The sequence below is a fragment of the Vanacampus margaritifer genome, chromosome 1 (assembly GCF_051991255.1).
Source record: "Vanacampus margaritifer isolate UIUO_Vmar chromosome 1, RoL_Vmar_1.0, whole genome shotgun sequence".
NCBI lineage: Eukaryota > Metazoa > Chordata > Actinopteri > Syngnathiformes > Syngnathidae > Vanacampus > Vanacampus margaritifer.
The window spans coordinates 32,625,699-32,648,400 of NC_135432.1; the positions used below are offsets into that span (position 1 = coordinate 32,625,699).

The 22,702-nt window shown below is 38.6% G+C and overlaps 2 protein-coding genes across 8 annotated transcripts in view; both read left to right on the forward strand.

Moving 5' to 3' along the window:
- Positions 1-2,500, forward strand: part of dlgap4a (discs, large (Drosophila) homolog-associated protein 4a) — a 90,626-nt gene extending 88,126 nt beyond the window's left edge. For all 5 annotated transcript variants that reach the window (XM_077549045.1, XM_077549029.1, XM_077549050.1 and 2 more), the window contains 2 exons: positions 175-324; positions 395-2,500. In XM_077549045.1, coding sequence (XP_077405171.1) covers positions 175-324; positions 395-619 — 375 coding nt within the window. In that variant the 3' untranslated portion in view covers positions 620-2,500. The remainder of the gene's footprint in view (positions 1-174; positions 325-394) is intronic.
- Positions 2,501-4,510: 2,010 nt separating this feature from the next.
- On the forward strand, positions 4,511-21,856 carry LOC144037540 (6-phosphofructo-2-kinase/fructose-2,6-bisphosphatase 2-like). Of its 3 annotated transcripts, none has more exons than XM_077549115.1 (17): positions 4,511-4,718; positions 6,255-6,409; positions 6,967-7,112; positions 7,734-7,859; positions 11,799-11,895; positions 11,980-12,046; positions 12,114-12,188; positions 12,274-12,330; positions 12,480-12,604; positions 12,977-13,184; positions 15,718-15,864; positions 15,939-16,043; positions 16,140-16,269; positions 17,791-17,853; positions 17,952-18,016; positions 19,090-19,119; positions 19,746-19,895. In XM_077549115.1, the coding sequence occupies exons 3-16, from the start codon at positions 7,037-7,039 to the stop codon at positions 19,090-19,092; spliced, it is 1,344 nt and encodes a 447-aa protein (XP_077405241.1). In that variant the 5' UTR covers positions 4,511-4,718; positions 6,255-6,409; positions 6,967-7,036; the 3' UTR covers positions 19,093-19,119; positions 19,746-19,895. The 3 variants fall into 3 exon arrangements, with proteins under 3 accessions (XP_077405241.1, XP_077405226.1, XP_077405234.1); XM_077549100.1 differs by lacking the exon at positions 19,090-19,119 and adding an exon at positions 20,133-21,856 and having other exon boundaries at positions 4,513-4,718; positions 19,746-19,943; XM_077549108.1 differs by lacking the exon at positions 19,090-19,119 and adding an exon at positions 20,133-21,856 and having other exon boundaries at positions 4,513-4,718; positions 6,255-6,405; positions 19,746-19,943.
- Positions 21,857-22,702: the final 846 nt, after the last annotated feature.

Below are 22,702 nucleotides of genomic sequence, written 5' to 3' on the forward strand. Positions count from 1 at the left end.
TGTGACTTAAAAGTCTGAAAAAATTCTGTGGGCATGTCCCCTTATATGACTGCATATTCAATTGTAGTTTTTCTCCTATTGCCTTGAAATGGGCCGCACACATGCCGATACTGATCGACTCAACTTTATTTATAGCCGCTTATTAATTGATTCTATTCTTTTATCAACCATCAGATCGCGAATGCCAACCCACGGCCAACGGCACAGGATCTTGCGGGGTTCTGGGATCTACTGCAGCTCTCAATAGAAGACATCAGCATGAAGTTTGATGAGCTCTACCAATTGAAATCCAACAACTGGCAACTTCCTGCGAAATCAGAGAAGGTGATTTTGGTTGGCAAATGAGTATGTTTTCCCCAAACAAAAAGCTGAACGTATCCGTGGCTCTCCTCAGGTTGAAAACAAGCAGCTTCCATCCTCCGTGCCAAAGAAGCAATCTAAGCCCAAGCTGTCAGCTGGGAAGGACAGAAGCGTGGACTCTGCTGTGGACAAGCAGCGACAAGAAGCCAGAAAACGCTTGATGGCAGCAAAGCGTGCTGCTTCCGTGCGACAGAACTCCGCTACGGAGAGCGCCGACAGCATCGAAATCTACGTCCCCGAGGCACAGACTCGCCTCTGAGTAGGCCGTCACCTATCATCTGCGTCTCCACTCACTCAGTGACTCAAACCCTGACACAACTGAGTCGTTCACACGTTCAACGAATGCATCGGGGGGGGGGGGGATCCAAACATTGCAGACCGCCCTTGTTTCATTGGGGACAGAAAACAACCATGCAAGATGTTTCATACGATTGTTATTACGGACTCGATGCTAATTATATTCTGCCGAAGTATATCGAGACTGTCTGAAATGTGCAAGTACCTTTTTAGATAAGGACAATGCGAAGAATCTTGGCATTGCAGAAGTTTACCGTCTCGCAACTCTCGGGAGTGGGCCGACAATTTGTGGCTGCCTGGTTTACGATGTGAGCTACCATCCACACACACACACTCAGGATACACGCGCAGGTGTACTCACTGACCACAGAGTCTTCCTGTTCTCTATTTGTAAATGGCTGCCACTCTTTATCTGTACTCTTTACCGTGTAAAAGTTATGGGAAGAGGTTTCGAACGCAGAGAACCAGAGGAAGGCGGTAGCATATATATATATTATAAATAATACACTATTATGATGTTCATTTTGTAAATGTTGTATACCAGAATATTTGTTAGAATCAATAGATCAAGTACATGTACTGTCAGGATGTATTAGCACTCGATGCAATCATTTTTGACGTCACCTCCCCTTACCTTCTCTCACAAACGCACACTACATAGTCTGTGTCTGTGAATATCATGAGTCTTACATTTGTTGGGTTTGTTTAGAGGTGGTATTTTCGAAAGAACTGCTCAGCTATTGAGCGATGGAGGAATGTATAGCACGTATGCATTTTGCAGCTCATTCCAACTTGATCACTGCACTTTCACCTCAGATCAAGTTTTCCTTTTCTTTATTTCCTCTTTTGTCACCGACTCATTATGACTTTTAGCTGCAACGTGATGTAGGGGACCAAGACACCCACCACTTGATATGTCATTCCCAGTTTCCCCACACATTGTGAAGAGTGTGGGAGATCTCATAACCACTGGAAAGGAAATTAAAAGCAATAATGAAAAGGAGTTTTATCAGTGCATGCAGTGTAGGACATGCCCAATTTTAAGTGATTTAACTATTTGCCTCGTAAGGCTGTTGGTATGAAGGATGAATGTTTCTTTCACTTGTGAACTGTCTTCACTTGAATCTCAGGTTGAAAGCTCAAAGTCAGCAGTAAGAACCACTATTAATTAAATTTAATTATTTTTTTAACAGTCAAATATATGAACCATATAAATTATGAAATTGTTTTAACAACCGTAAAGATGGTTCATGCATCGAGTTTGGTGCAAAACACAAACATCAGGTGCCACCCCCCACTAACACTTTTTACTCTCACCCGTGTAAAACATAAATAACTGTGGTACAACTCCCCCCACCCCCAATTTGACACTTTTTCTGACCTACCAAAAATGAGGTCAGCCTGTAATTCTAATCACTTATGGTGCTGCAGCCTGCAAGGGATTTCCTTTTCTGTCAAGTGGGCAATGGTAATCAACATCTGTGTCATTTGAGAACATTTTTATTTAAATTGTTCTTGGTATTTAATGTACTTATAAGTCTTAGCAACTGTTGTTTGCAGCACTTCCAATGGTACACACAGGGAACCTGGTATGAAACCCAATTTGCTTTAAGGGTTGACCCACTAGTCAAACTTGACTCGCTCCCTACTCGTCAGTCCCCGCGTTACACTCCAACAATCATGTCCCGCCCATTTTTAAATCAAAGCGAAAATACAGTAACATTGAATTGTCAATGTTGGCAATGCATCCCATTGTTGTTGATTTTCTTTTATTTGTATTACATCATTAGTGGACATGTGCATTTCATTGTCCAATGAAATCATTAAACATCCCTTTGCTACATGTCCTGGTCATCATTCTGGATCTTTTTATTATTAATTTTACACAATACTGTAGCTGCTCACATTAAGATATTGGACTCTTTATCCTCACTGTAATCTCTAAGCATGGCCTTCATATGTGTGTGTGTGTATATATGTGTATGTGTATATATATATATATATATATATATATATACTGTATATATATATATGCACTGCTGCTCAAAAGTTGGTGAACCCTGCAGGCATGGTCAGACTTTTTGTATAAAATATTAAAATAACCTTATTAAATGTTTAGTCATACCCAAATCTACATCGCTGACATTGAAAATAATGGACTTGAACAAAAAGAATGATAATATTGTCATTCACTCTTGAACAAAAGTTGTTGATTTAAGAAAAACTAATCAGACATTGCACCTCCATCCAAACACTTTCTTTAATGACTTATCGGTCTTTAACATCTACTTTGGGGAATTTTTGCCACTCTTCCTTGCAAATTGCAGCCAATTGATTGATGTTGGATGGGCGTCTAGCATAAACTGCCCGCTTCAGGTCCCGCCACAGTATTTTGAAAGAATTTAAGTCAGGATTTTGACTGGGCACATCCAGAACATGAATCTTGTTGTTCTTCAGCCATTCCTTGGTTGTATTGCTGGAATGCTTTGGATTATTGTTACGTTGCATGATCCATCTTCTACCAGGCTGTAACTTCACAAGGAACGGCTTTAAGGTTATGATCCAGGATTTCACAACATTCCTCTGAATTCATGATTGCCTGGATTTTGTGGAGTTGTCCGGGTCCTGAGGATGAAAAGCCAGCCCAGAATTTAACATTCTCACCCCCATGCTTCACTCTAGGGTGAAGGTTCTTTTGCTGGTATGCAGTGTTGACTTTTCACCAAACATGACTGTTTTTGTTTTAACCAAACAGTTCAATTTTGGACTCATCTGTCCACAGAAGGGACTTCCAAAAAGCTACAGTGTTGTCCAGGTACTAGTTGAGATGGGCAGCTTTGATCTTTTTTTGTGAGCAGAGGCTTCTACCTAGCAAGCCTTCCATGAAAGCCTTGTCGATTTCCTTTTCTGATTGTTAAAGCATACACATGTGTCCCAGATGCAGTAAAAGAGGTCTGCAAATCCCTCGATGTGATGCACAAATTGGCTTTCACCCGAATTATCATTTGTCTTGTGGGTCTTGCTGATATTTTAGAAGGTCATCCCCTTCTAGGCTGGATTGTAGTAATTTTCAGTGTGCTCTAGTTGCAGATGATCTGCTTCATTCACAGTGGAATGATGCTCAATATTTTTTTAGATGACTTTATAGCTTTCCCCAGACAGATGTGCTATAATTACCCACTTCCTGAGGTCCCCTGAGATTTCTCTTCCGCCTAGCATGACTGACCTGTATGGGTTCACCTGGGTAAGACTAAAGTGATGTGGCTTTGTCTCTGTTTCAGTCAGTGATGCACAATTTCTTTGCTAAACCTCTCATTTCATTGGTCCATTTCAGTGTTTAGTTTAGCTACCAATTTGTCCTACCTGATCCTACTTGACTGCTTGTTTTAAGCAATGCAGCTCAGGGTTCACTTACTTTTGCACCTAAACCAAATTGACCAAAAACTATTTTTAATTAAGCTTTGATTACACAATAGATTTTTTTTTTAAGAACAATGCATTAAATTGATAAACTTACACCTGTTATTTCATATAAAATGTAATGGTTCAGATTCAACAACAAAATCAGGTTGAACAATTGGAAAGTCCAAATTGCTTAAGAGATTCACAAATTTTGAGCAGCACTGTGTGCGCGTGTATACTGTATATATATGTGTGTGTGTGTGTATATATTGTATATATGTGTGTGTGTATACTGTATGTATGTATATATATATATATATATATATATATATATATATATATATATATATATACATATATATATGTATATATATATATATATATGTGTGTGTGTGTATATATATATATATATATATAGAGAGAGAGAGAGAGAGAGAGAGAGAGAGAGAGAGAGAGAGAGAGAGAAATAGAGAGAGAGAGAGGGTAATCCTTTTAATGTTTTTTTTTTAAAATGTGGGGCGGTCTGTGAAGTGTTTTAGGCATACGTAAGAGACAGATACCTTTATTCATTTTCATTATAATAATGAGCGTGTGAGCAATTTGTTTACCTCTACTTTCTGAGTTTCCAAGGGCTACAAAATGGGGCACGTGTTGAGAAGGCAAGTCTGAAGAGATTTTTGGATGCCGGCGTTTCGCCATCTTGTCGAACGCGCTAGTGTATATTAAAATGCAAGTGGTAAATCCAATGTGGGCTCTGATCGACAAAGACATGCCAATTCTGGCAATATAGCTGCAAATTCATCTGTCGCCTCGGTGGTTGCGCAGCGCAAGAGCAAAAACGCTTTCCAGAATATATTTATACAAACTAAGCACATATATTACAGACGACGTTATGATGTGTTAGTTTGACATTATCTCTTTCTTAAAGCATAAAGCATTTTGATTGCAACCTGACATTTTCTGAATAGAATTGATTTGTCGAATTAAAGTGGAATGCCACTAAACGTTTGAAGTGTGTTTTCCTTTACCTTTGGTATATACGAAATTACCAAATTTGATCTAAAATATAAATTAAATCCTGTGTATTTTCTGCTACCTATCATGTGAGGAGTGAAAAAGAGAAAAAAAAGTTAAGTGTGCAAAGCAGCCTTTAATTAAGAGAACATATAGCCTCTGTAGAAGATGGAAGTTTTTAAGTGGCCCAATCAAAGCCCATACCTGAATGAAGTTGAAAATTCGTGGTGGTAACCTGTGGTCTTGAAACGCTGTACGTTCTGACAAGACTCGGATCACGTTTTCAAGAAAGAGGATATTAGATACGTTGGAAATATGCTCTTTTGTCTAAGAAATCGAGGTCTGCTAAAAAGAAATTACAGGATGGATATGACTTTAGGGTTGCCAACACGAGTCAGTTCAAAAGCGCCTCGTTGCGTCATAAACAATCAGAGCCGTATATAGAGAGAGATGTATCTCTATCTACGGCTCTGTAAACAACGGAACGGACATATAGCGTCTCCCACTGGTTGCACTGTGAATCTTTCATCAGTCGTTCCCATTATACATGCAGTGAATCAGAATAGCCTTCACTATAAAAGTGAAAGTTACTGTCAACTTCTTTTTATTTGCTTTCATCATTTTACAATATATAAATAAACAATATATAGTACAGTACATCATAAATAAATAATAACGGAAAACATCATTTACAATACCTTCATGTACATACCCCCCCCCCCTTTTTTTTTCTTCATCTCTAGAAGATACATTTCGGTCACATGAAGTTCACAACAGTAACATACCAATGCATAAAAAAACACCCCATATTTTTCCCTTCATACATGAATTATGATTCTAAAAACTTCTATAAAATGTTGCATTCCTTTTCCAGTTTGACTTGTTATTTATTTATTTATTTGTTTTGAGAACAGCAATGTATGACAGTACTGAGATTCAGGGTTTGGCTGGTTGAATGTTCTGCCTGTGCTTGTGTGTTTTTTCCCCCCTAGGTACTCTGTCTTTTTCTCACATTACAAAAACATGTTTTAAAAATTAAATGCGGTCCTCGAGCGCCTGGATTAGAATAAACTAAATTACTGGATTTTATATTCGGAGAATAAGGATTCACACGACAGTGTTGATAAATGATGGGTGGCGTTTGATGCGTTTTAATTTGAAGCTTTTGCCGGATCTTGTAGATGTTGTATAGTGAACTTGAGCGGTGGCACTTCCTGCTAAGACACCAGGAGGAGGAGCAGAAAACATCCGAGCAGAAGAAGGTGTCAACAACTGATGTGAACTGTTTAACAAAGGAATAACGAATATTGCTCGGCACTTCCCGTAGACCTGGTGGGTGAGTCTTCAAACTTTACTCTTTCTTTCCGCGTTGTCAGGTGCTTATTTCTGTCACTATAAGGTGTTCTATAAAAGTGTAATGATGAACTCATACGGCCGGTAATGTCGTAAAGTCTTGAGCAGAGGTGTGCCATCGGTTCATTACTTGCGCATTTCCACCTCTCTGTCATTGACTCGTCTTCATGTTATATTTTCTATGTGGTAACTTTCACAAATGTTCCCTTGAATTGCTATTTGCTTTAATGTAATCTCGCAATTATGTCCTCGTTGTGTTGCTGATTGTACAGCATTTGGTAATCTTTGATAATCTATTTGTATTAAATGATGTAAACCACATGTGTATATATTTTTTTGTTTTTAATGTTATTTTTTTATGAATTCATTTTTTTAAAAAATCATATTGGCTTAATGGCTCGTGGCATATTGACCCATGTTAAGCACTTGTATTGTATTTTTCACCCAATTTTCCATAATCACACACTGCTTCTTAAATTATTTTGCATCTGGTTGTACTGCTCTGATTCTTGGATGACATTCTTATGCGGTCCTCCATAGATGGAAAGATGCTGACTTCATCGTGACAGTGACTAGGGACCATCAGGCCAGCGCCGCAAGCTGACTCGCCATGGCTGCCCGGCATCAGAGGCCAGCAGACATGGCAGACGGCTCAATGGAGTCCAAAAGGACTGAGAAAAAGTGCTGTAAGTGAATTGTTGTCTTTCTGTGCCTCAAGGTTAAAAGGTGGACTCCATTGAAGTGCTTATGTATTAACTATTCAACGTTATATAATAACCCAAGTTAAGTGCCACTGGTGAGTCATTTTCAAAATCAGAAGAAATACAACTGTCAAGATGGATCAGAAATTATTCCTTGAATTACTTTTCTGAATGATCTCATCAAGTCTGGTCTTGTCAGGTATTTGCTCTTATTTGTCTAGCTTTTATGGAAACAGGAAAGCGGTGTTTGTGAATTTAGTATTTGACATTTTGTACTTACTAATCATGTTTGCTAAAAAGTCAACCAACAGACATGCTGTTGCCAGTGAAACATTAATTTAACGTAATGATGCAACACTGACTTGTGTTATTCTTCAGCATGACTCATGAGTTTGCTCACATAAAAAAGTCAGTAAAAGACGTCCTCATTTATGTTCCTTTCCTTCAGTGGTGATGCCACCTAAATTTGTAAGTTTGAACGCCCCGTAGGCTATCACTAACCTAACCTATGTAAATAATTTAATGAAAAACACTTGTAGACCAGAAATGTAAAAAAAAGAAAGAAAAAAAAGTGCAAACTATTAAGGTTGGTTTATTGTTTTGCAGCCTGGGCCTCCTACATGACCAATTCTCCAACTGTGATTGTGATGATTGGGTTACCTGCTCGGGGGAAAACCTATATGTCCAAGAAGCTGACGCGCTACCTCAACTGGATTGGAGTGCCAACTAAGGGTTAGTATCACGTTATTAGTAAATACAAATCCTGCTTGAGCCTTGTCATGCCATGAACCACTCATTTGCATGGTTGATTCTGAAACTTCGGTGGACCAAAACAGTTGTTAGTTGGCAACGGAAACAACCAAAAGGAATTGCCTTACATGCAAAACATACTAAAAAACAAATGATTAAGACTATGATGATAGTGATAGCAGATCTAACTCCAAATACGTGAATTGTTGCCCCATTTGCAACTAATATTCTTTGAATAGAGGGTAATTACTCAAAATAAATGATAAATAAATATGTATCCACACTTTTTCACTTGGGCTGCCTTCTGCTGAATTCATACCACCAAAAACTCTCCGATCTCGTCTTTTTCAGTCTTAGATGCATCCTGTTTTTCTTCCATGTTTCATGTCTTATAGTCTGTTGAAACCCCCCTGAAAGACATCTATATTGTATTTGTTAAATACAGAAGTAGCCATTATTTTAAAATTTGAAACAGAAATAGTAAGTGTTTGAAATTATGGTGCAAAACTGTTTACTTATGTCTGACTATCCTTTCACTTGTGACTTGCTTGGATGAGCTAATTGGTGCTTGAATTTACCCACTATTAAGGATGTGCCAAAAAAATCTATTCTTTTAAGAATCGCAATTCTCATTTTGTACGATTTAGAGTGGATTTTAACTTTTTGACTGCCAGACGTTTTCAGAAACGGGTTGTCGCCAGTGCCAGCCGATTTAAGCATTTTGACTGATCTTTCAAGGTCCACAGAAAATGTTGTATTTGGACTATGGAAACATATATACTATCAAATGAAAGATTGGACTCTCACCTTTCATCAGAAAAAAAAGTTTGTTTCTACCTTATTCCGTTCTTCAGTAATCAACAATAGAAAATGGTTACTTTCACCGAAATTCTCTGTTTTGAAACAAAAAGCGGAGAAAAAGAGCTTTTTGTGAAACAATGTTATTTCATGCACTCTAGTGAATTGTACACTTCTTTTTGTCCATGAATGATGCCACAAACACCTAAATAGTGCTTTACTTCTGTAAAACGCTTTCACCAACTATGAAAAAGTGTTTTTAGTTTGCAAAATACATTTATTTCCATTCAACAGTGTAACAATTTGACAAAACAATTTCGCAAACTATTTACAAATGTGTGCAACTGTGGTACTACTTACAATTATGTGGATGTTTCAAATACAGTTTTTCTTTTTATAACGCTCTCCTGCATGCAAGGAGAGGGACCAGGATTCGCACAACAGATTAGTTTCACTTTCGCTTTGTCCGTTTCGCGTGCAGACGTTACACTTTCTTGACGGTCTTTTTTTCCGGGGAATAAATAGCAAGTAGCAGACTCTACACACTCCTCCGATGAATATGCATTGGACTCGGGGCACTCTTCGTCGTCCGATTGAACGTCCGCCTGAGCGTTGTGCTCCGTGTTTTCCGGTGTCAGCATCGCTCGCCCGTGAACCTTTATAACGTCGTCATAGCCGCCGCGTCAGCGCTTCCAACTTCGGCGTCAACCTCGGAGTCACCATCATCATCATCGATGATGATCATCGTCGTCATCAATGTGCTCTTTATCGTTGGTCGATGTCTTTGAAAAAAACGTCACAACCGTGAGCTGCTTGCAAGCGGCCGCCATTTTGGCTTCTTCAGCCAATGTCCCCTCAACACTCTAGCCCCGCCTCATGTCTTCTACTGACGCCCACCCAATCTTGTCAAAAGAGAGTCATCGCTGCCCTCTAGGGGCCAAAAATAGTCATTAGGCACAACAGACTTGCTGGAAACTTTCACCACAGATGCAGAAGGGTTCCCTCTACCCGTTTCAAAAAAAAAAAAAAAAAATGGGTGGACGTCTTTTAACGTCTTTGGCGCTCCTCCGTAGGTTTTTGCAGAACCTCATTTAACGTCTTTGGCAGTAAAAGAGTTAAATGTCCCAAAATCGATTTTATTTAAATTATTTTATACTGTCTTGGCTTTGTTTGTGTGTGCCTTTAATGGGAGCGCTGTTTATGTTGTACCCGAGTTGGCCACTTAGAGGCAGTGTGGTTCCATGCGGTCTGATATACTGTTAAGTTGTAGCCACATTAGAGAGTAGAAGGAAAAAGTCACGATCAAGTTATTCCTATAAAAGTTTTTTTTTTTTTTGCAGCGTGGAGCCGTTCTTTTAAGTGAGAAAAGTGCCGCGAGTAGCGCACTAATTAGCATTAGCGAGTCAGACTGGAGTAGATCACTATGATTCCTTGAACATCTATAAATTAAAGCAAAAATCATAGTCAATCAAATCATTTTGAATAAAAAATCATTCTTAATCAAAAATCGATTCTGAATCAAATCGCACACACAAAAATCGGAATAGAATAAAATTGTGAGACATTCAAAGACTCCCAACCCTACTGACTATCCCCTTATTTGCTTTGTTTAGTTACTTGGATCTTGATTGCGAAGTGCTTGAGATTATCTGGTCGGCACTCAAACATAATGGAGTAGATCCCACAGACTTCCGACGCCCGGGTTTCACACATCAGCATCGTTTCCGGCCACTGATGGCCGCATTCCAACACTCGTACCTCCACCAATGCGCCCCCCAGGGCATCTCAACTCTCCGAAATGCTTCGGACAAGTGAGACAGACACACTACACACTCGCACCCGTCGATGGGAACGCGCAACCGAGGGGCACAAAGACGAAAGCGCAATAACAGGGACGTAGCCCACACGTCGCAAACAGGAAACGGAAACATAGCTCATGTGTGAAAACCAGGAAGTCGGAAGTCCTGCCTCCTCCGTGGCATTTACCCCATTGGGATTTGCTTGAGACTTGATATGACTCACCCGGTAGGACCCAAAGTATGAACAGCCTAATGAACAGCCACTAGCCAATCAGAGGCAGAGTAGCGCGGGTCTTGCCTTGAAATAGCGCAATGACAAATCTAGATAAATTGCGCACATCTTCAAAGATGAAAGTGAGAATTACTTGTATTAAACACGGCGAGGACACATCTTTACTGGGAAGAAAGTGTGGAAAAACAAAAGGCGCTGAGCATAGTTCGTTTTAAAAGTGGGTTAAAGCCTTTCTCTCGTTGATGCCACAAATTGACGCAGCCAGGTGTTAGCTTCTGTTCAGTAGCTGGTGCTCGAAGAAAGATGAGAGGGGTGGGGAAAGGGGTTTGAGGGCACTGCTTCCACCCTCACCAAGTCTGGCTGGAAACTCCAACCTAAGGCCTTTCAGTCACCAACTGCATTCTCAGACACTGTTTAACTCATTCACTGCCATTGACGGCCATAGACGTCAAAAATTCATTTGAACCATTTCTATTAGTTTAACATTTTTTTCCACTTTTGTTAACAAGAGTATGAAAACCTGGATTTTTTTTAATTGTACATTTAGAACAGATATAAAATGTGTGATTAATTGTAAGTTAACTAGTGAAGTCATGCGATTAATTATGATTAAAATTTTTAAACGCCTGACGCCCCTAATTTTTAATAATCTTTTCTCCTTTTTTTTAATCGCGTCAGGCGATAATTTTTTTAATTGTAATTAATTGAATGACTTCAATAGTTAACTCACGATTAATCACAAATTTTATATCTGTTCTAAATGTACAAAACATTTTTTCATACTCTTGTTAACAAAAGTGTTAGTTTTTTTTTAACTAATAGAAATAGTTCAAATAAATTTTTGACGTCTACAGCCGTCAATGGCAGTGAATAAGTTAAATTGTAATCTACTGTACTGCTATATTCAGATATTTTCCTCCACTCACATCTTGTACTGTACAGTATGTGATTGTGTCCATATCAACACTGCCTGTCTCTGTAGTTGTACATTGTTGGAATGCAGGTGAACCGGTTTGTAGGGCGCAGTTGATATGAAGGTCACCGCCTACTACGAGTTTTGTGCTTTTACACTCTCACATGGTTTCTCCACAGTCTTCAACCTTGGAGTTTATAGGAGAAAAGCCGTGAAGTCATACAAGTCCTATGACTTTTTCAGACATGACAATGAAGAAGCCATGCAAATAAGAAAGTGAGTAGGACTACTAGCCCAGCAAGCTAGTAACCTAACTAGATGTTTAACAAGTAGGCCATTAATATAACTTTGTTTTAACAGACAGTGTGCTCTGGTGGCACTACAAGATGTCAAGTCTTACCTGAATGAGGAAGGAGGGCAGATCGCTGTAAGCAAACTAAAAATGTCACAGGTATCTCTCGACTTTTGTCTGAGCGCCTCATTTTATTGTACAGGTTTTTGATGCTACCAACACCACCAGGGAGAGGCGGGAGCTCATCCTCAGTTTTGCAAAGGATCATTCATATAAGGTGAAAAACCCACTATTGATTAATCGTAATGGCATACAGATAGTTTTATAGTGAATTATTATTATTATTTTTTTTTCTTTCTCAGGTATTTTTTGTAGAATCTGTATGTGATGATCCAGATGTCATTGCTGCAAACATCCTGGTAATTAAAGCAACAATAATATTTTTAATTGATTGAAAAAACAGACCAAATATTCATTTTGATGCTGTAATGCAACTTTTTACTTACATGCTGACATCATAATTTGTTTATGTTCTGCCATTTATTTATTTAAATTATTATTATTTCAGGAAGTGAAGGTGTCCAGTCCGGACTACCCAGAGAGGGACAGAGAAAGTGTCATGGGTGATTTCCTTAAGAGGATAGAATGTTATAAAGTAACTTACCAGCCTTTGGATCCAGATGAACATGACAAGTAAGATGTTATATGCCTATTCCTTTGACATTTTGGATAATGCAATTAAAAAAGGGCATATTGATGTTGCACAAGTTGGCCAGCAGAGGGAGATAACAACGCAGATGTTCTAAAAAAAAAAAATAAAAAAATCTACTTTTAATATTAGGTTGTAATTTATGTTCACTTTTATAGTTATATAAAGGTGGGAAATTGTATTTACAGACTTTCAAGCTGCCAGGAACTTTTAGCCTCTGATACTGAAAGCCCCAAGATATCTGATAATAATTGCCAATTAGAGAGACTGCAGAAAAAGCACAAGGTTTCAGTAGTTTCAGTCACTATATGTTTTGGTGGGACTCGGAGTCCATCGTTGTCATTTTGTGCTTGCAGGAGCCTGTCCTTTATTCAGGTCATCAATGTTGGCCGTCGTTTCCTGGTCAACAGGGTGCAGGATTACATTCAGAGTAAAATTGTCTACTACCTCATGAACATCCACGTACACTCGCACTCCATCTACATCTGTCGACATGGAGAAAGTCATCACAATCTGCAAGGACGCATTGGCGGAGATTCTGAGCTGTCAGACAGAGGGAAACAGGTGCTGGCATCATGCTTGCGTTTCAGTAATACATTTTTTAAAAACTTTTAATTATGTGTGCTTCATATAAACTGCAAAAAAAAAAAGCTGAGGCGCCAGAAAAATGCTGTGAAATAACAGAAAATTACTTTCGCCTAAAAACATGTCGCCCACCCCCCCATATTATAAGTACAGTTTTTAATTGTAATTGTGGGATTCAAACTCAACTTAGACTCTTTAGTACAAATGCAATATTGAGTACTCGTCAAATTATTGCACAGCCATTACTTTTGATGACTTTTATAATAGCTGCATGTCCTCTGTAGCTCAATGGGTATGCTACTAAAGTGGACCTGTGACCAATAAACAGGAGGCAAGGGTTCGAATCCCACCTTAGACTCTTTCCATATCAACTTTTTTCTTTTCATTTATAATTAATCTACAATTGATCATTTGTAGTTTTCACACAATTTATCTTTCATTATCATTCGTTTAACACACTTGATATATAATGCATTAAATTTAATGTGCAATGACACATTCACTACTATTACTAGTAATACTACTACTAGTAATACTATTACTAGTAACTACTAATTAATAGTAATACTATTACTACTATTACAACAACAACTACTACTACTAGTAGTAGTAATTACTAGTTAACTACTAGTTAATTATTTTGTAATTTTCACGTTATTCTTCAATTTCCTTCATAAGCATTCAGCTATTAGCGTTCAGCTTTCAGCATTCCCACGCAATTTCTGCAGAAATTGCACTTAGTCTAGTTTTAAAAAGATTTTGCCAATTAAAAAAAAAATAAAAATTACGGTAGAAGCATTTCCACATTTTAAAACAAATTAACTAGAAATACGAATGCTTAAATTTACAGAAGAGGGATTTTATTAGTTGTTTTAATGACATTATTTTGTGGAAACATGTTGAACAATTTGTGTTTGATGTAATCTAACAGTATATGACAAAAAAAATAATGTGATTCATCTTTCAAAACATGGCCAATAACTGTTGGAAAACTAGATATTGGGTTTAAAATTCCAACAGTTTAATGTTAGGGTAATTCACGTATATAGCTTTTAATATAAATATAAAAATATTTGTGAAATTAACTTACTAACTTATTTTAACCATCAATATATGTACAGTGGAAGCTCGGAGTTTGAACGTTTCGGAACTCGTACAAATCGGACTTTGACCAAAAAATCTGAGTAAAAAATGCCTCGCCGTTTGACCTCATTCTCGGAGTTTGAACACTCAAGCAAACTAAGCAAAGCCGAACGTACCTTGATCGGGTAGCCGAGTCAAGCCGAGCAATGCTGAATGCTCACGTTGCGGTAGTGAAGACAAAGCGCTGCTCATTTCCAGTCAGAGCGGGTGAATACTCCCGCAGGTGCTCCATACGTTCACGTGTGCATTTTGATTTTTCCACAACAATTTTCTTCGCCATGGGCCCAAAGAAAAACAACAGTGCCAGTGGCAGCAAAGAAAAACATACAGTGCTACTAACACAGTGGAATTAGGAAGAAGATTATCGCGCCGTTGTAACTACCGTGACTACTTCCGTAAATACTGGGACAAGCCTTAGCTATTCAAAAACGCGCCTGACGCTTAACAGCGCACAAGGACCCCTTAGTGGTCCAGCAATATGTACTAACTCGGCACTGAACTAAAGCATGCATCACCACAGCATTTTTCATCCACTGATCACTCCACAACAAAAAAGGTAAGTTTTTTTTTTTATTGTTTAAATACTGTACAGGGTGTACATGTTTTTTACATAAATAAAAATTAAAATAGGAATTTTCAGTTTTTGGAGCTTGGGAACGGATTAATTACATTTGCATTATTTCCTATAGGAAAAAATATGCTATGTTTCAGAGGTTGAACAATTCGGACTTTAAACACTTCACAGGAACAAATTGTGTTCAAACTCCGGCGTACCTCTGTATTTCTAATGTTTTTTTTTTGGTAAAATAACTATATATTATGTGTTTTTATGGTTACAGTGATTTCATGATATTTTACGTTTATTTTTGTAAATGAAGTATTTTTAAAATAAAGGAAAAAAACTAAAATAAAAAGTAAAATTCTGTATTACAGTTGTTTTGTTTAGGGTGTAGTTGAGCTTTTGGTGGGGTCTTAAGTTTTGACCGTTTCAGTTTGTAAACAAACAATTCGAAACGGACTCCTCTCATGGGTAAACCCATGGCTCAACTCTCACTCTTCTCGTCAACATTGCGCCTGCATTCAATGATACGCCCCCCGCTCTGTGATTGGCTGTAATTTGCCACTTTAGAAACTCGCAAATTTATGAGTTTTTTTCCTCACTTTAAATTTGCAAATTTGCCACTTTCTAAAGTGGCAAATTTCTTATTTTTTTTCTCGTAAATTTGCCACTTTATAAAGTCCAAAATTTGCCACTTTATAAAATGTCAAATTTGCGAGTTTTTTTGCGAAAAATACGATAAAGTGAATTTTTGACGTCTATAGTTGTCAATGGCAGTGAATGAGTTAAATAAATTGTTTGTTTTTTCAGTTTGCTGTCGCACTGAAGGGTTTTGTAGAAGAGCATCGTCTGTCAGACCTGAAAGTTTGGACAAGTCAGCTGCGGCGCACCATTCAGACCGCAGAGGAGCTTGGCGTTCCCTACGAGCAGTGGAAAATCCTTAACGAGATTGATGCTGTATGTCCTCCAAAGAGACATCAATACCGGCAGACGGTCATCGGCACTTATGGTTTTATTACTTTGTGATTCAGGGAGTGTGTGAAGAGATGACATACAAAACAATTGAGGAAACCTACCCTGATGAGTACGCCATGAGGTACCAGGACAAGTATCACTACCGCTATCCTGGAGGAGAAGTAATTTCACATTTCATTTGTGTAATTGATGATGGCTTGAGTCAAACTGGCCTCTTGCTTTTAACTACCGTACATGTACTTTTGTTTTGTCTTTAGTCCTATCAGGACCTGGTGCAGCGGCTGGAGCCAGTTATCATGGAACTGGAGCGACAGGGCAACGTGCTAGTCATCTGTCATCAGGCCGTCATGCGCTGCCTGCTTGCCTACTTCCTGGACAAGAGTGCAGGTAGAATAACATGAGGATATGATGTTGAGTTTAGCCTGTCTTTCAGTAATAGGCTTTACATTCCACACACTCTTTAAGGGCTTTTAACAACCGTCACACACTAATCGTTGGCGTTATTTGATCTTTTTTTTTCTCTGCTAAAAATTTAATGAAGCCATTCCAGTTCACATGATTCTTCAAGGTGGGGGCCAGATAACACTGAGTACACACAGGAGAGGTATTATCTGAATCCATTACAAATTTAAAGAGATAGAAAATTATGTGCAATCAAAATAGAAGGGTGAACTTAAAAGTGGAGGCAATTGTTTTTTTATATGTCACCGATACAATTAATAGTAGTCTAGGAGGCCCATAACCGATATTTGGAGCTGGTATTCATTTTCAGTAAATAGGAAAAAATATGGCATCAAAATTTAACAAAAATACAAAATGTCTTAGCATATGTTTATTGAACGTTTCAGATTTTCAAAATGTTTTTTAAATTTATTTTAGACAATAGACATTTAACAATTCGGACAAAAAGTTCAGCGAGCGCCAGGGTCATCAATATGTCTTAAAAAGTTTAAAGAACATTTAAACAAGTAACCATGGTTCGCTAAAGTTTCTAGAGTAAATAAGAAAAACTTTCACACATTTTTTAAATTCAATATCAGACAAAACCAAAAGGTGCGGAGTGTTCCCTGGGTCAGTAGCATCTCATAAAGATAACTGAAAATTTAAATAAATAGTTCCCTGAGGCTCTATTATCAGTCATTGTTTTAAAAAAAAAAAGGCAGATACTGATATTCATCAAAATGCCGAATATCGGCGCCGATAATGATCTTTCCCTAAATCTCTGTCTGGCTACATAATGCTATGAAAGTTGGTACACTTCAGAGCAGAAATTAATTTGCAAAGTAGATCATTAATTATTTGCACTGTAGTCAAACAAAATCTTGTTAACGCAACATCTCAGTCTCTCACTTGCACTTGGATTTCAGATATTTGGTTATAAAATGTGACCTGATCCTAATCCATCATAACAAACACAATTTTGGTTCCCTAATCCCACACAAATAATTGTTTTTGTATGTATTTATTGAACTTGTAAGGGTGGGTAGCGGGAGGTGAACAAGTGTCAGGAGGAGATTTGGAACCATTCCTCTTCACAACGCTCTCAATTCAACAATAATTCTCGTGAAGCCATTAAGCTCAAGGTTTTTGAGTGAGGAGAGGGATTTGTGTGAAATATGTTGTGTCTGTTTGTGTGTAGATTGTGCAAATGTCCCCAATAAGGTCATTGGAGAGTAGAAAAAGAGCGCCTAGCAGACTATGACTCAAGGTCTGAGCCACAATTGGGTGTGGACAGACAGACGAACCCGTTTTGACGACAAAAGCCAAAAAAACGTGTGGGCTTACTTTTTACCCGCCTTTATGTCCCAATGGGAATAGCGGCGTACTTTGAAAAGAACATCCTGCATCGTCACAGAAAAACATTTACCACGATAAAGAAAGTTGATCATCTGTACTTCTTTGTTACAGATGATCTTCCATACTTGAAGTGTCCCCTGCACACTGTCCTCAAACTCACCCCTGTGGCTTATGGTAAGTCCACTTGTTGTTTTTGACTCTAAAACTGACATCCCCAGTATTCATTTGTGGTATTGAGGTTTTTTTTTTTCTTTCTTGTCCTACGCCTCTAGGTTGTAAAGTGGATATGTTTGACCTGAAGGTGGAGGCTGTCAACACTCACAGGGACAGACCATTAGTAAGCTTTTCATTATTAGGAATTGGGTGGTAGGTTTCTCTGTGCATGTGCGTCACTTGAAAACAACAATTGCACTTAATCATAATTGAGAGGAGCCTTATTCCAGATCACTACATTTGGTTGTAAAGGTAAACAAAAACAAAAAAGTAGATGCTGCTGTTGATGCTGATTTGACATGATACAACCACCGACCCACCCAAAATATAACATACGTTTCTGAATGATGATTGAAGAGGTTTTCAAAAGAAGCCCTAAACATTTGAGGCTGTATTGTTCAAACTTGGCACGCGCCAAAATACAAAGCTTGCAAATGGGGATGCACATGAACTGTTTTTTTCCCACCGACACCGATAACCAATTACTTCTTGCTCCTCCACATCGATAACTAATAACTTTTTTTGTATAAACTGCAAACTTTTCTGTTGTTGCAGCATAAAATAATTACAAATTTCAATCCTGTGGTCATTGACAACATGCAGTTGCATGTTTTGCTACTTTCTGAACTCAGGCACTGAGGTTATCTTAAAAGCTCTGTATATACTATAATTTTTTTATATATTTAACTTTCATGAAATGCAGGATCCCAAACATTTGAGTGCTGTTGGCCATTTTCATGTAAAGACATTTTCAAGGACCAAAAGAAAAACAAAAGATTAAAAATTTCACCCACCATAGCTGCACTTCAACGAGCCGTGGCCGTTTTTATATAGTTGTATCGTATCCATCCATCCATTTTCGGAACCACTTATTCCCATTGTTAGCCATTTAGCTTAGCAATAGATGGGCTTGGTTACCCCGCTTTTGTAATGTTACCTTCGCCTCATACAGTACCCGGTAGATGTCAATATTTTTCCCTAATATCGGTCCGATAGCTATCGTGCATCCTTACTTGCAATGCAATGTGACAACACAAAAGGTTTCAAGTTGAGTTGAACTGTGAGTATTTCGATTGTTTTTGCTGTAGTGTATTTTTGTTTTTGTACCAGCTCACAACAACCTTTTTGACACAGCGGTGCCACATTTAGGAACAGCTCCATCTTTGTTTCCTGGTTATAATTGTGTGTTATTTGCAGTGAGACGTTCATCCCGGAGTCCTAGACAGAGTGAGTGGCTCCTACATGAAGTTATTGAGCGACATTTACAGAGAAACACTTTGTTGAAAAGGGTGGGAGAAAGCGTAACAATAGCTTTATCGCTTTCCAAGCACACCTTGGGGGAGGTGTCGGAACTCGTCTGGTTCTTTTTTCAATGTCTTTTGGATTTGGGCAATTTGTAGCGACATAACCCGCCAAAGCTGCAGCTTAATATTTTCACTTTTCAAAGCTTGCTGGCATTTTCTCTTTTTTTGTGTCTTATCTGTAGAGAAAACATTCTCACTGTGCTTTTCTTTTTTTCCCCTTTTTTTGTGGTCGTTCTGGGAGGTTGTTTAGCAACTGACTTTTCAGCGCAGGGCTACAGATTATTTCAACATTTGACGTAGTGGAAAAACTAGTCATTGCTAAAAGAAGCTTCATGAACCACTTGCAATATTTTTTACTCCTCTACATGGTGTTCTTGGTTTATAGATAAAGGCTAGTGCAATGGAAATTTATTAAATCTCCACTGCTTCTTTGAACCAAGAGCACCATCCGGAGGAGTAAAAAAATATAGATTGCAAGTGGTTCATGAAGCTTCATTTCCCATCACTTTGGCTCAGTTGTTGTGGTTTTTGTCTGCCATTGCCGATTAGAACCAAGGCAGGGGAGACGTTCCACCAGCGTTCTACCGGAGGAGTAGCTTCACGCCACTGTCCAGCCACGACCAAATCAAACGGCCTCGCCTCTACAGCGTCGGCAACCCTCCGCAGCCTCGCTCGTCCCAGACCCCCGTTTTACCCAGCATGCCGTTCTCTGAGTCATCAGAGGGCGTGGAGCTGCGAGAAAGAGAGGTCGGTGTTGACTTTGTGAAGAAGGTGAAAGAAAATGAGGGTTTGTTTGTCACTTACCATCCAGACAGGGAGTGTTTCACCCTGACTGATGAGCTCACGCGTCAAAATTAGAACACGTTACTAAGTTATGTGACTCTTGGTGTGGTGTTTTCATGAAATCTCCAGCGCTCTCTTTTTGCATTTTTGCAGGACTCCCTGAACGGCTTCAGTGCAGCAGACACAGATGACTGTGCTGGCAGTTAAAGAAAAGTTTCTTAGTCTTGCACCGCTGACCCAATGTTTGGCCTGGCTTTGCTCCACGTGCACCTTCCGCTTGTACCACCACAAATAGTTGTTTGTTCGCCACATGCAACCTCAACAAAAATCACTGTATAGTTCTGTCATACAAACAAATACTCCATCCAGTCATGAGTTTATTTGCAAATACGTCGCTACCTATAGGGTGTCAAATGTGTAATAAAACACTGGAGAGGAAGCCAATTCTCATTGCACGCCACAGTCTTGTCAACACCTCTGTGATGTTCCAAAAGGAAGAGATCACTGCAAAATGATATTTTTACACTGGCTCGACTATAAATGAAATGAACATATTTATTCTAGAAACTACTGAAAACATTACTCCTAAATTGCAAATGAAAATGTCGTCAAACATTTATTTTTAAGAAAAGTGCGATACCTTAAAGTAAGAAGATGCACTGCAGTTTTAGAAGAAATCAGTTCCTCCTCATCTTCAAACTCTCTCTGCCCCTTCTTCATGGAACTTGTAACAAAATGTCTGCAAACTTCTCTCGTTGACTGACTTTTAATCCAGACTGAAACACTTGAGATAATCTCCTTAGCATGTAACTTTTTTTTAATATAATTTGTATATCATTTCAAGTTGTGTTAAAACTAACCTTTTTAGCGGGCTCTTGGGCAGGGCTCCTTTAAAAAAGAGGTTTTTAAATAAACAGCAAGATGCTATTTGTTTTAACTCGGGGAGGGTTCAAAAATGAATGCTTAAAGGAATGGCCTTGATTAGACTTTTTGATACTCCTGGAACAAAAATCATAGCAACTTGGCTTTAATAATGATAAAGCATCAGATTTATATAGCGCTTTTCTAGACACACAGAAACTTTTATTATTATTACTATAATTATTCATGCAGTCACACTGGTGGTGGCAAACGGAAGCGTGGCTGCCAGTGTGCGCCTACGACTCCTCCAAACATTCGCACCATTCATACACCAGTGTGAGTAGCACTGGAGGCTATGTGTGTGAAGTGTCTTGCCCAAGGACACAACGACACTTGACTTGGAGAGCAAGAATCGAACAGCCGAAAACAAAAAAGATTGTCAGGTTTGAGAGCCATTACCATTCCTTGACAACCTTAGACCAAATTTTAGACAACTATGTAACATCATTTAATGGCCAGACAAAGAGAGAGGGGATGAACTTGTTTTTCGGAGTTACGGTACTATGACGCGGGACGTCCCCCTCCTCCACACGTGACAATCTGGCTAGCTAGCTAGCTACCGTAATGTATGTGGTATCCACGTAAAGCTCCGCGTCTCTACTTTCAGAAGCCGTTGGAATTACGTTGCTAGCGTTTCAGGAATTACGGTAATTTGGAAAAATGTGTGTTGTCCTGTCGCCGCTGACAGTTTCGGATTTGAAGGGTAAAATAACGTCACATGACTTTGGCTCTTCCTTTTATGGCCTGTTCCGAACAGTCTTCACTAAATTTCACCCCAGATGCCATTTGCTTTTGACATATTAATTTTGTAGGTGACTACAGTTCAATGATATTCATTCCTACACGTTGACAGTCATTCCAGTCAGCGAAGAGTTGTTTTTGTCCCATGCTGGTCTGTAACTTTGTCAATGAATGTAGATATGCTGATTAAAGACAGATTAAGAGTGCTCTCGAAATGTGTTGGTATCATTTTGCATGTATTATGGTTTTATGGTGGTGGCCTCTAGAATGTCACGAGAGGTTGAGAGGAACAGTTAACTTTTTACAATGCACCGTCTGAAATGTTTAGATTGTGGACACTAAGTTAGCGTGTATTACTAAGTAATGCAATGTTCTACATATGAGGAGAGAGTAACTTTGCCTTGAACGTTAAAACTTTTGTCACGCCGACTGGCCCTCAAGATGATTTGAGCGGTTTGTCATAACTCATTCAAATCTGAGCATGTGTAAATTACGTTTGAACCATCTGAAATTCAATGCAGTTTTGCGAAGGGCTCTAGCATTCAAGGCCATGTCTCTTTATGACAAGACAGTCAACAGTATCAACACATTCATGCAAAGTATTGTCAGGAATAAATCATACAACAGTGCCTTTGTATAACAAGCTACGAGGTACATTTTGACATGCTTTGAATGATTGTGATGAAAAAAATGACAAGTCAGTATTGTAGACTTTGCGGTTTAGTTTTTATAGGTTCTTCTATATTTAAACTGCACTTGGTTTCACATAATTTCTAAAGAGTCATACATGCTGGCATCGCGAATTTAAACAATGACAAATCTATGCGATTTAAAGTTGTGCTGTGTCACACTGTAAATGTGTGCCCTTTGTGTGATTTGTTTTCTTCAGTTTCTGATGGTTTTCAAAATCACATTTAAGAATCCTTGTCATTTTGAATGAATCACAACCATATATCCATGCCTACGTATTTGCTTGCTTGATTGTTACTCAATCTGTGTGTCTGGAAACTTTAATCTGTTGTGTCATTTTGATGTGTCCAGTAATTACAGAAAAAGCCTTT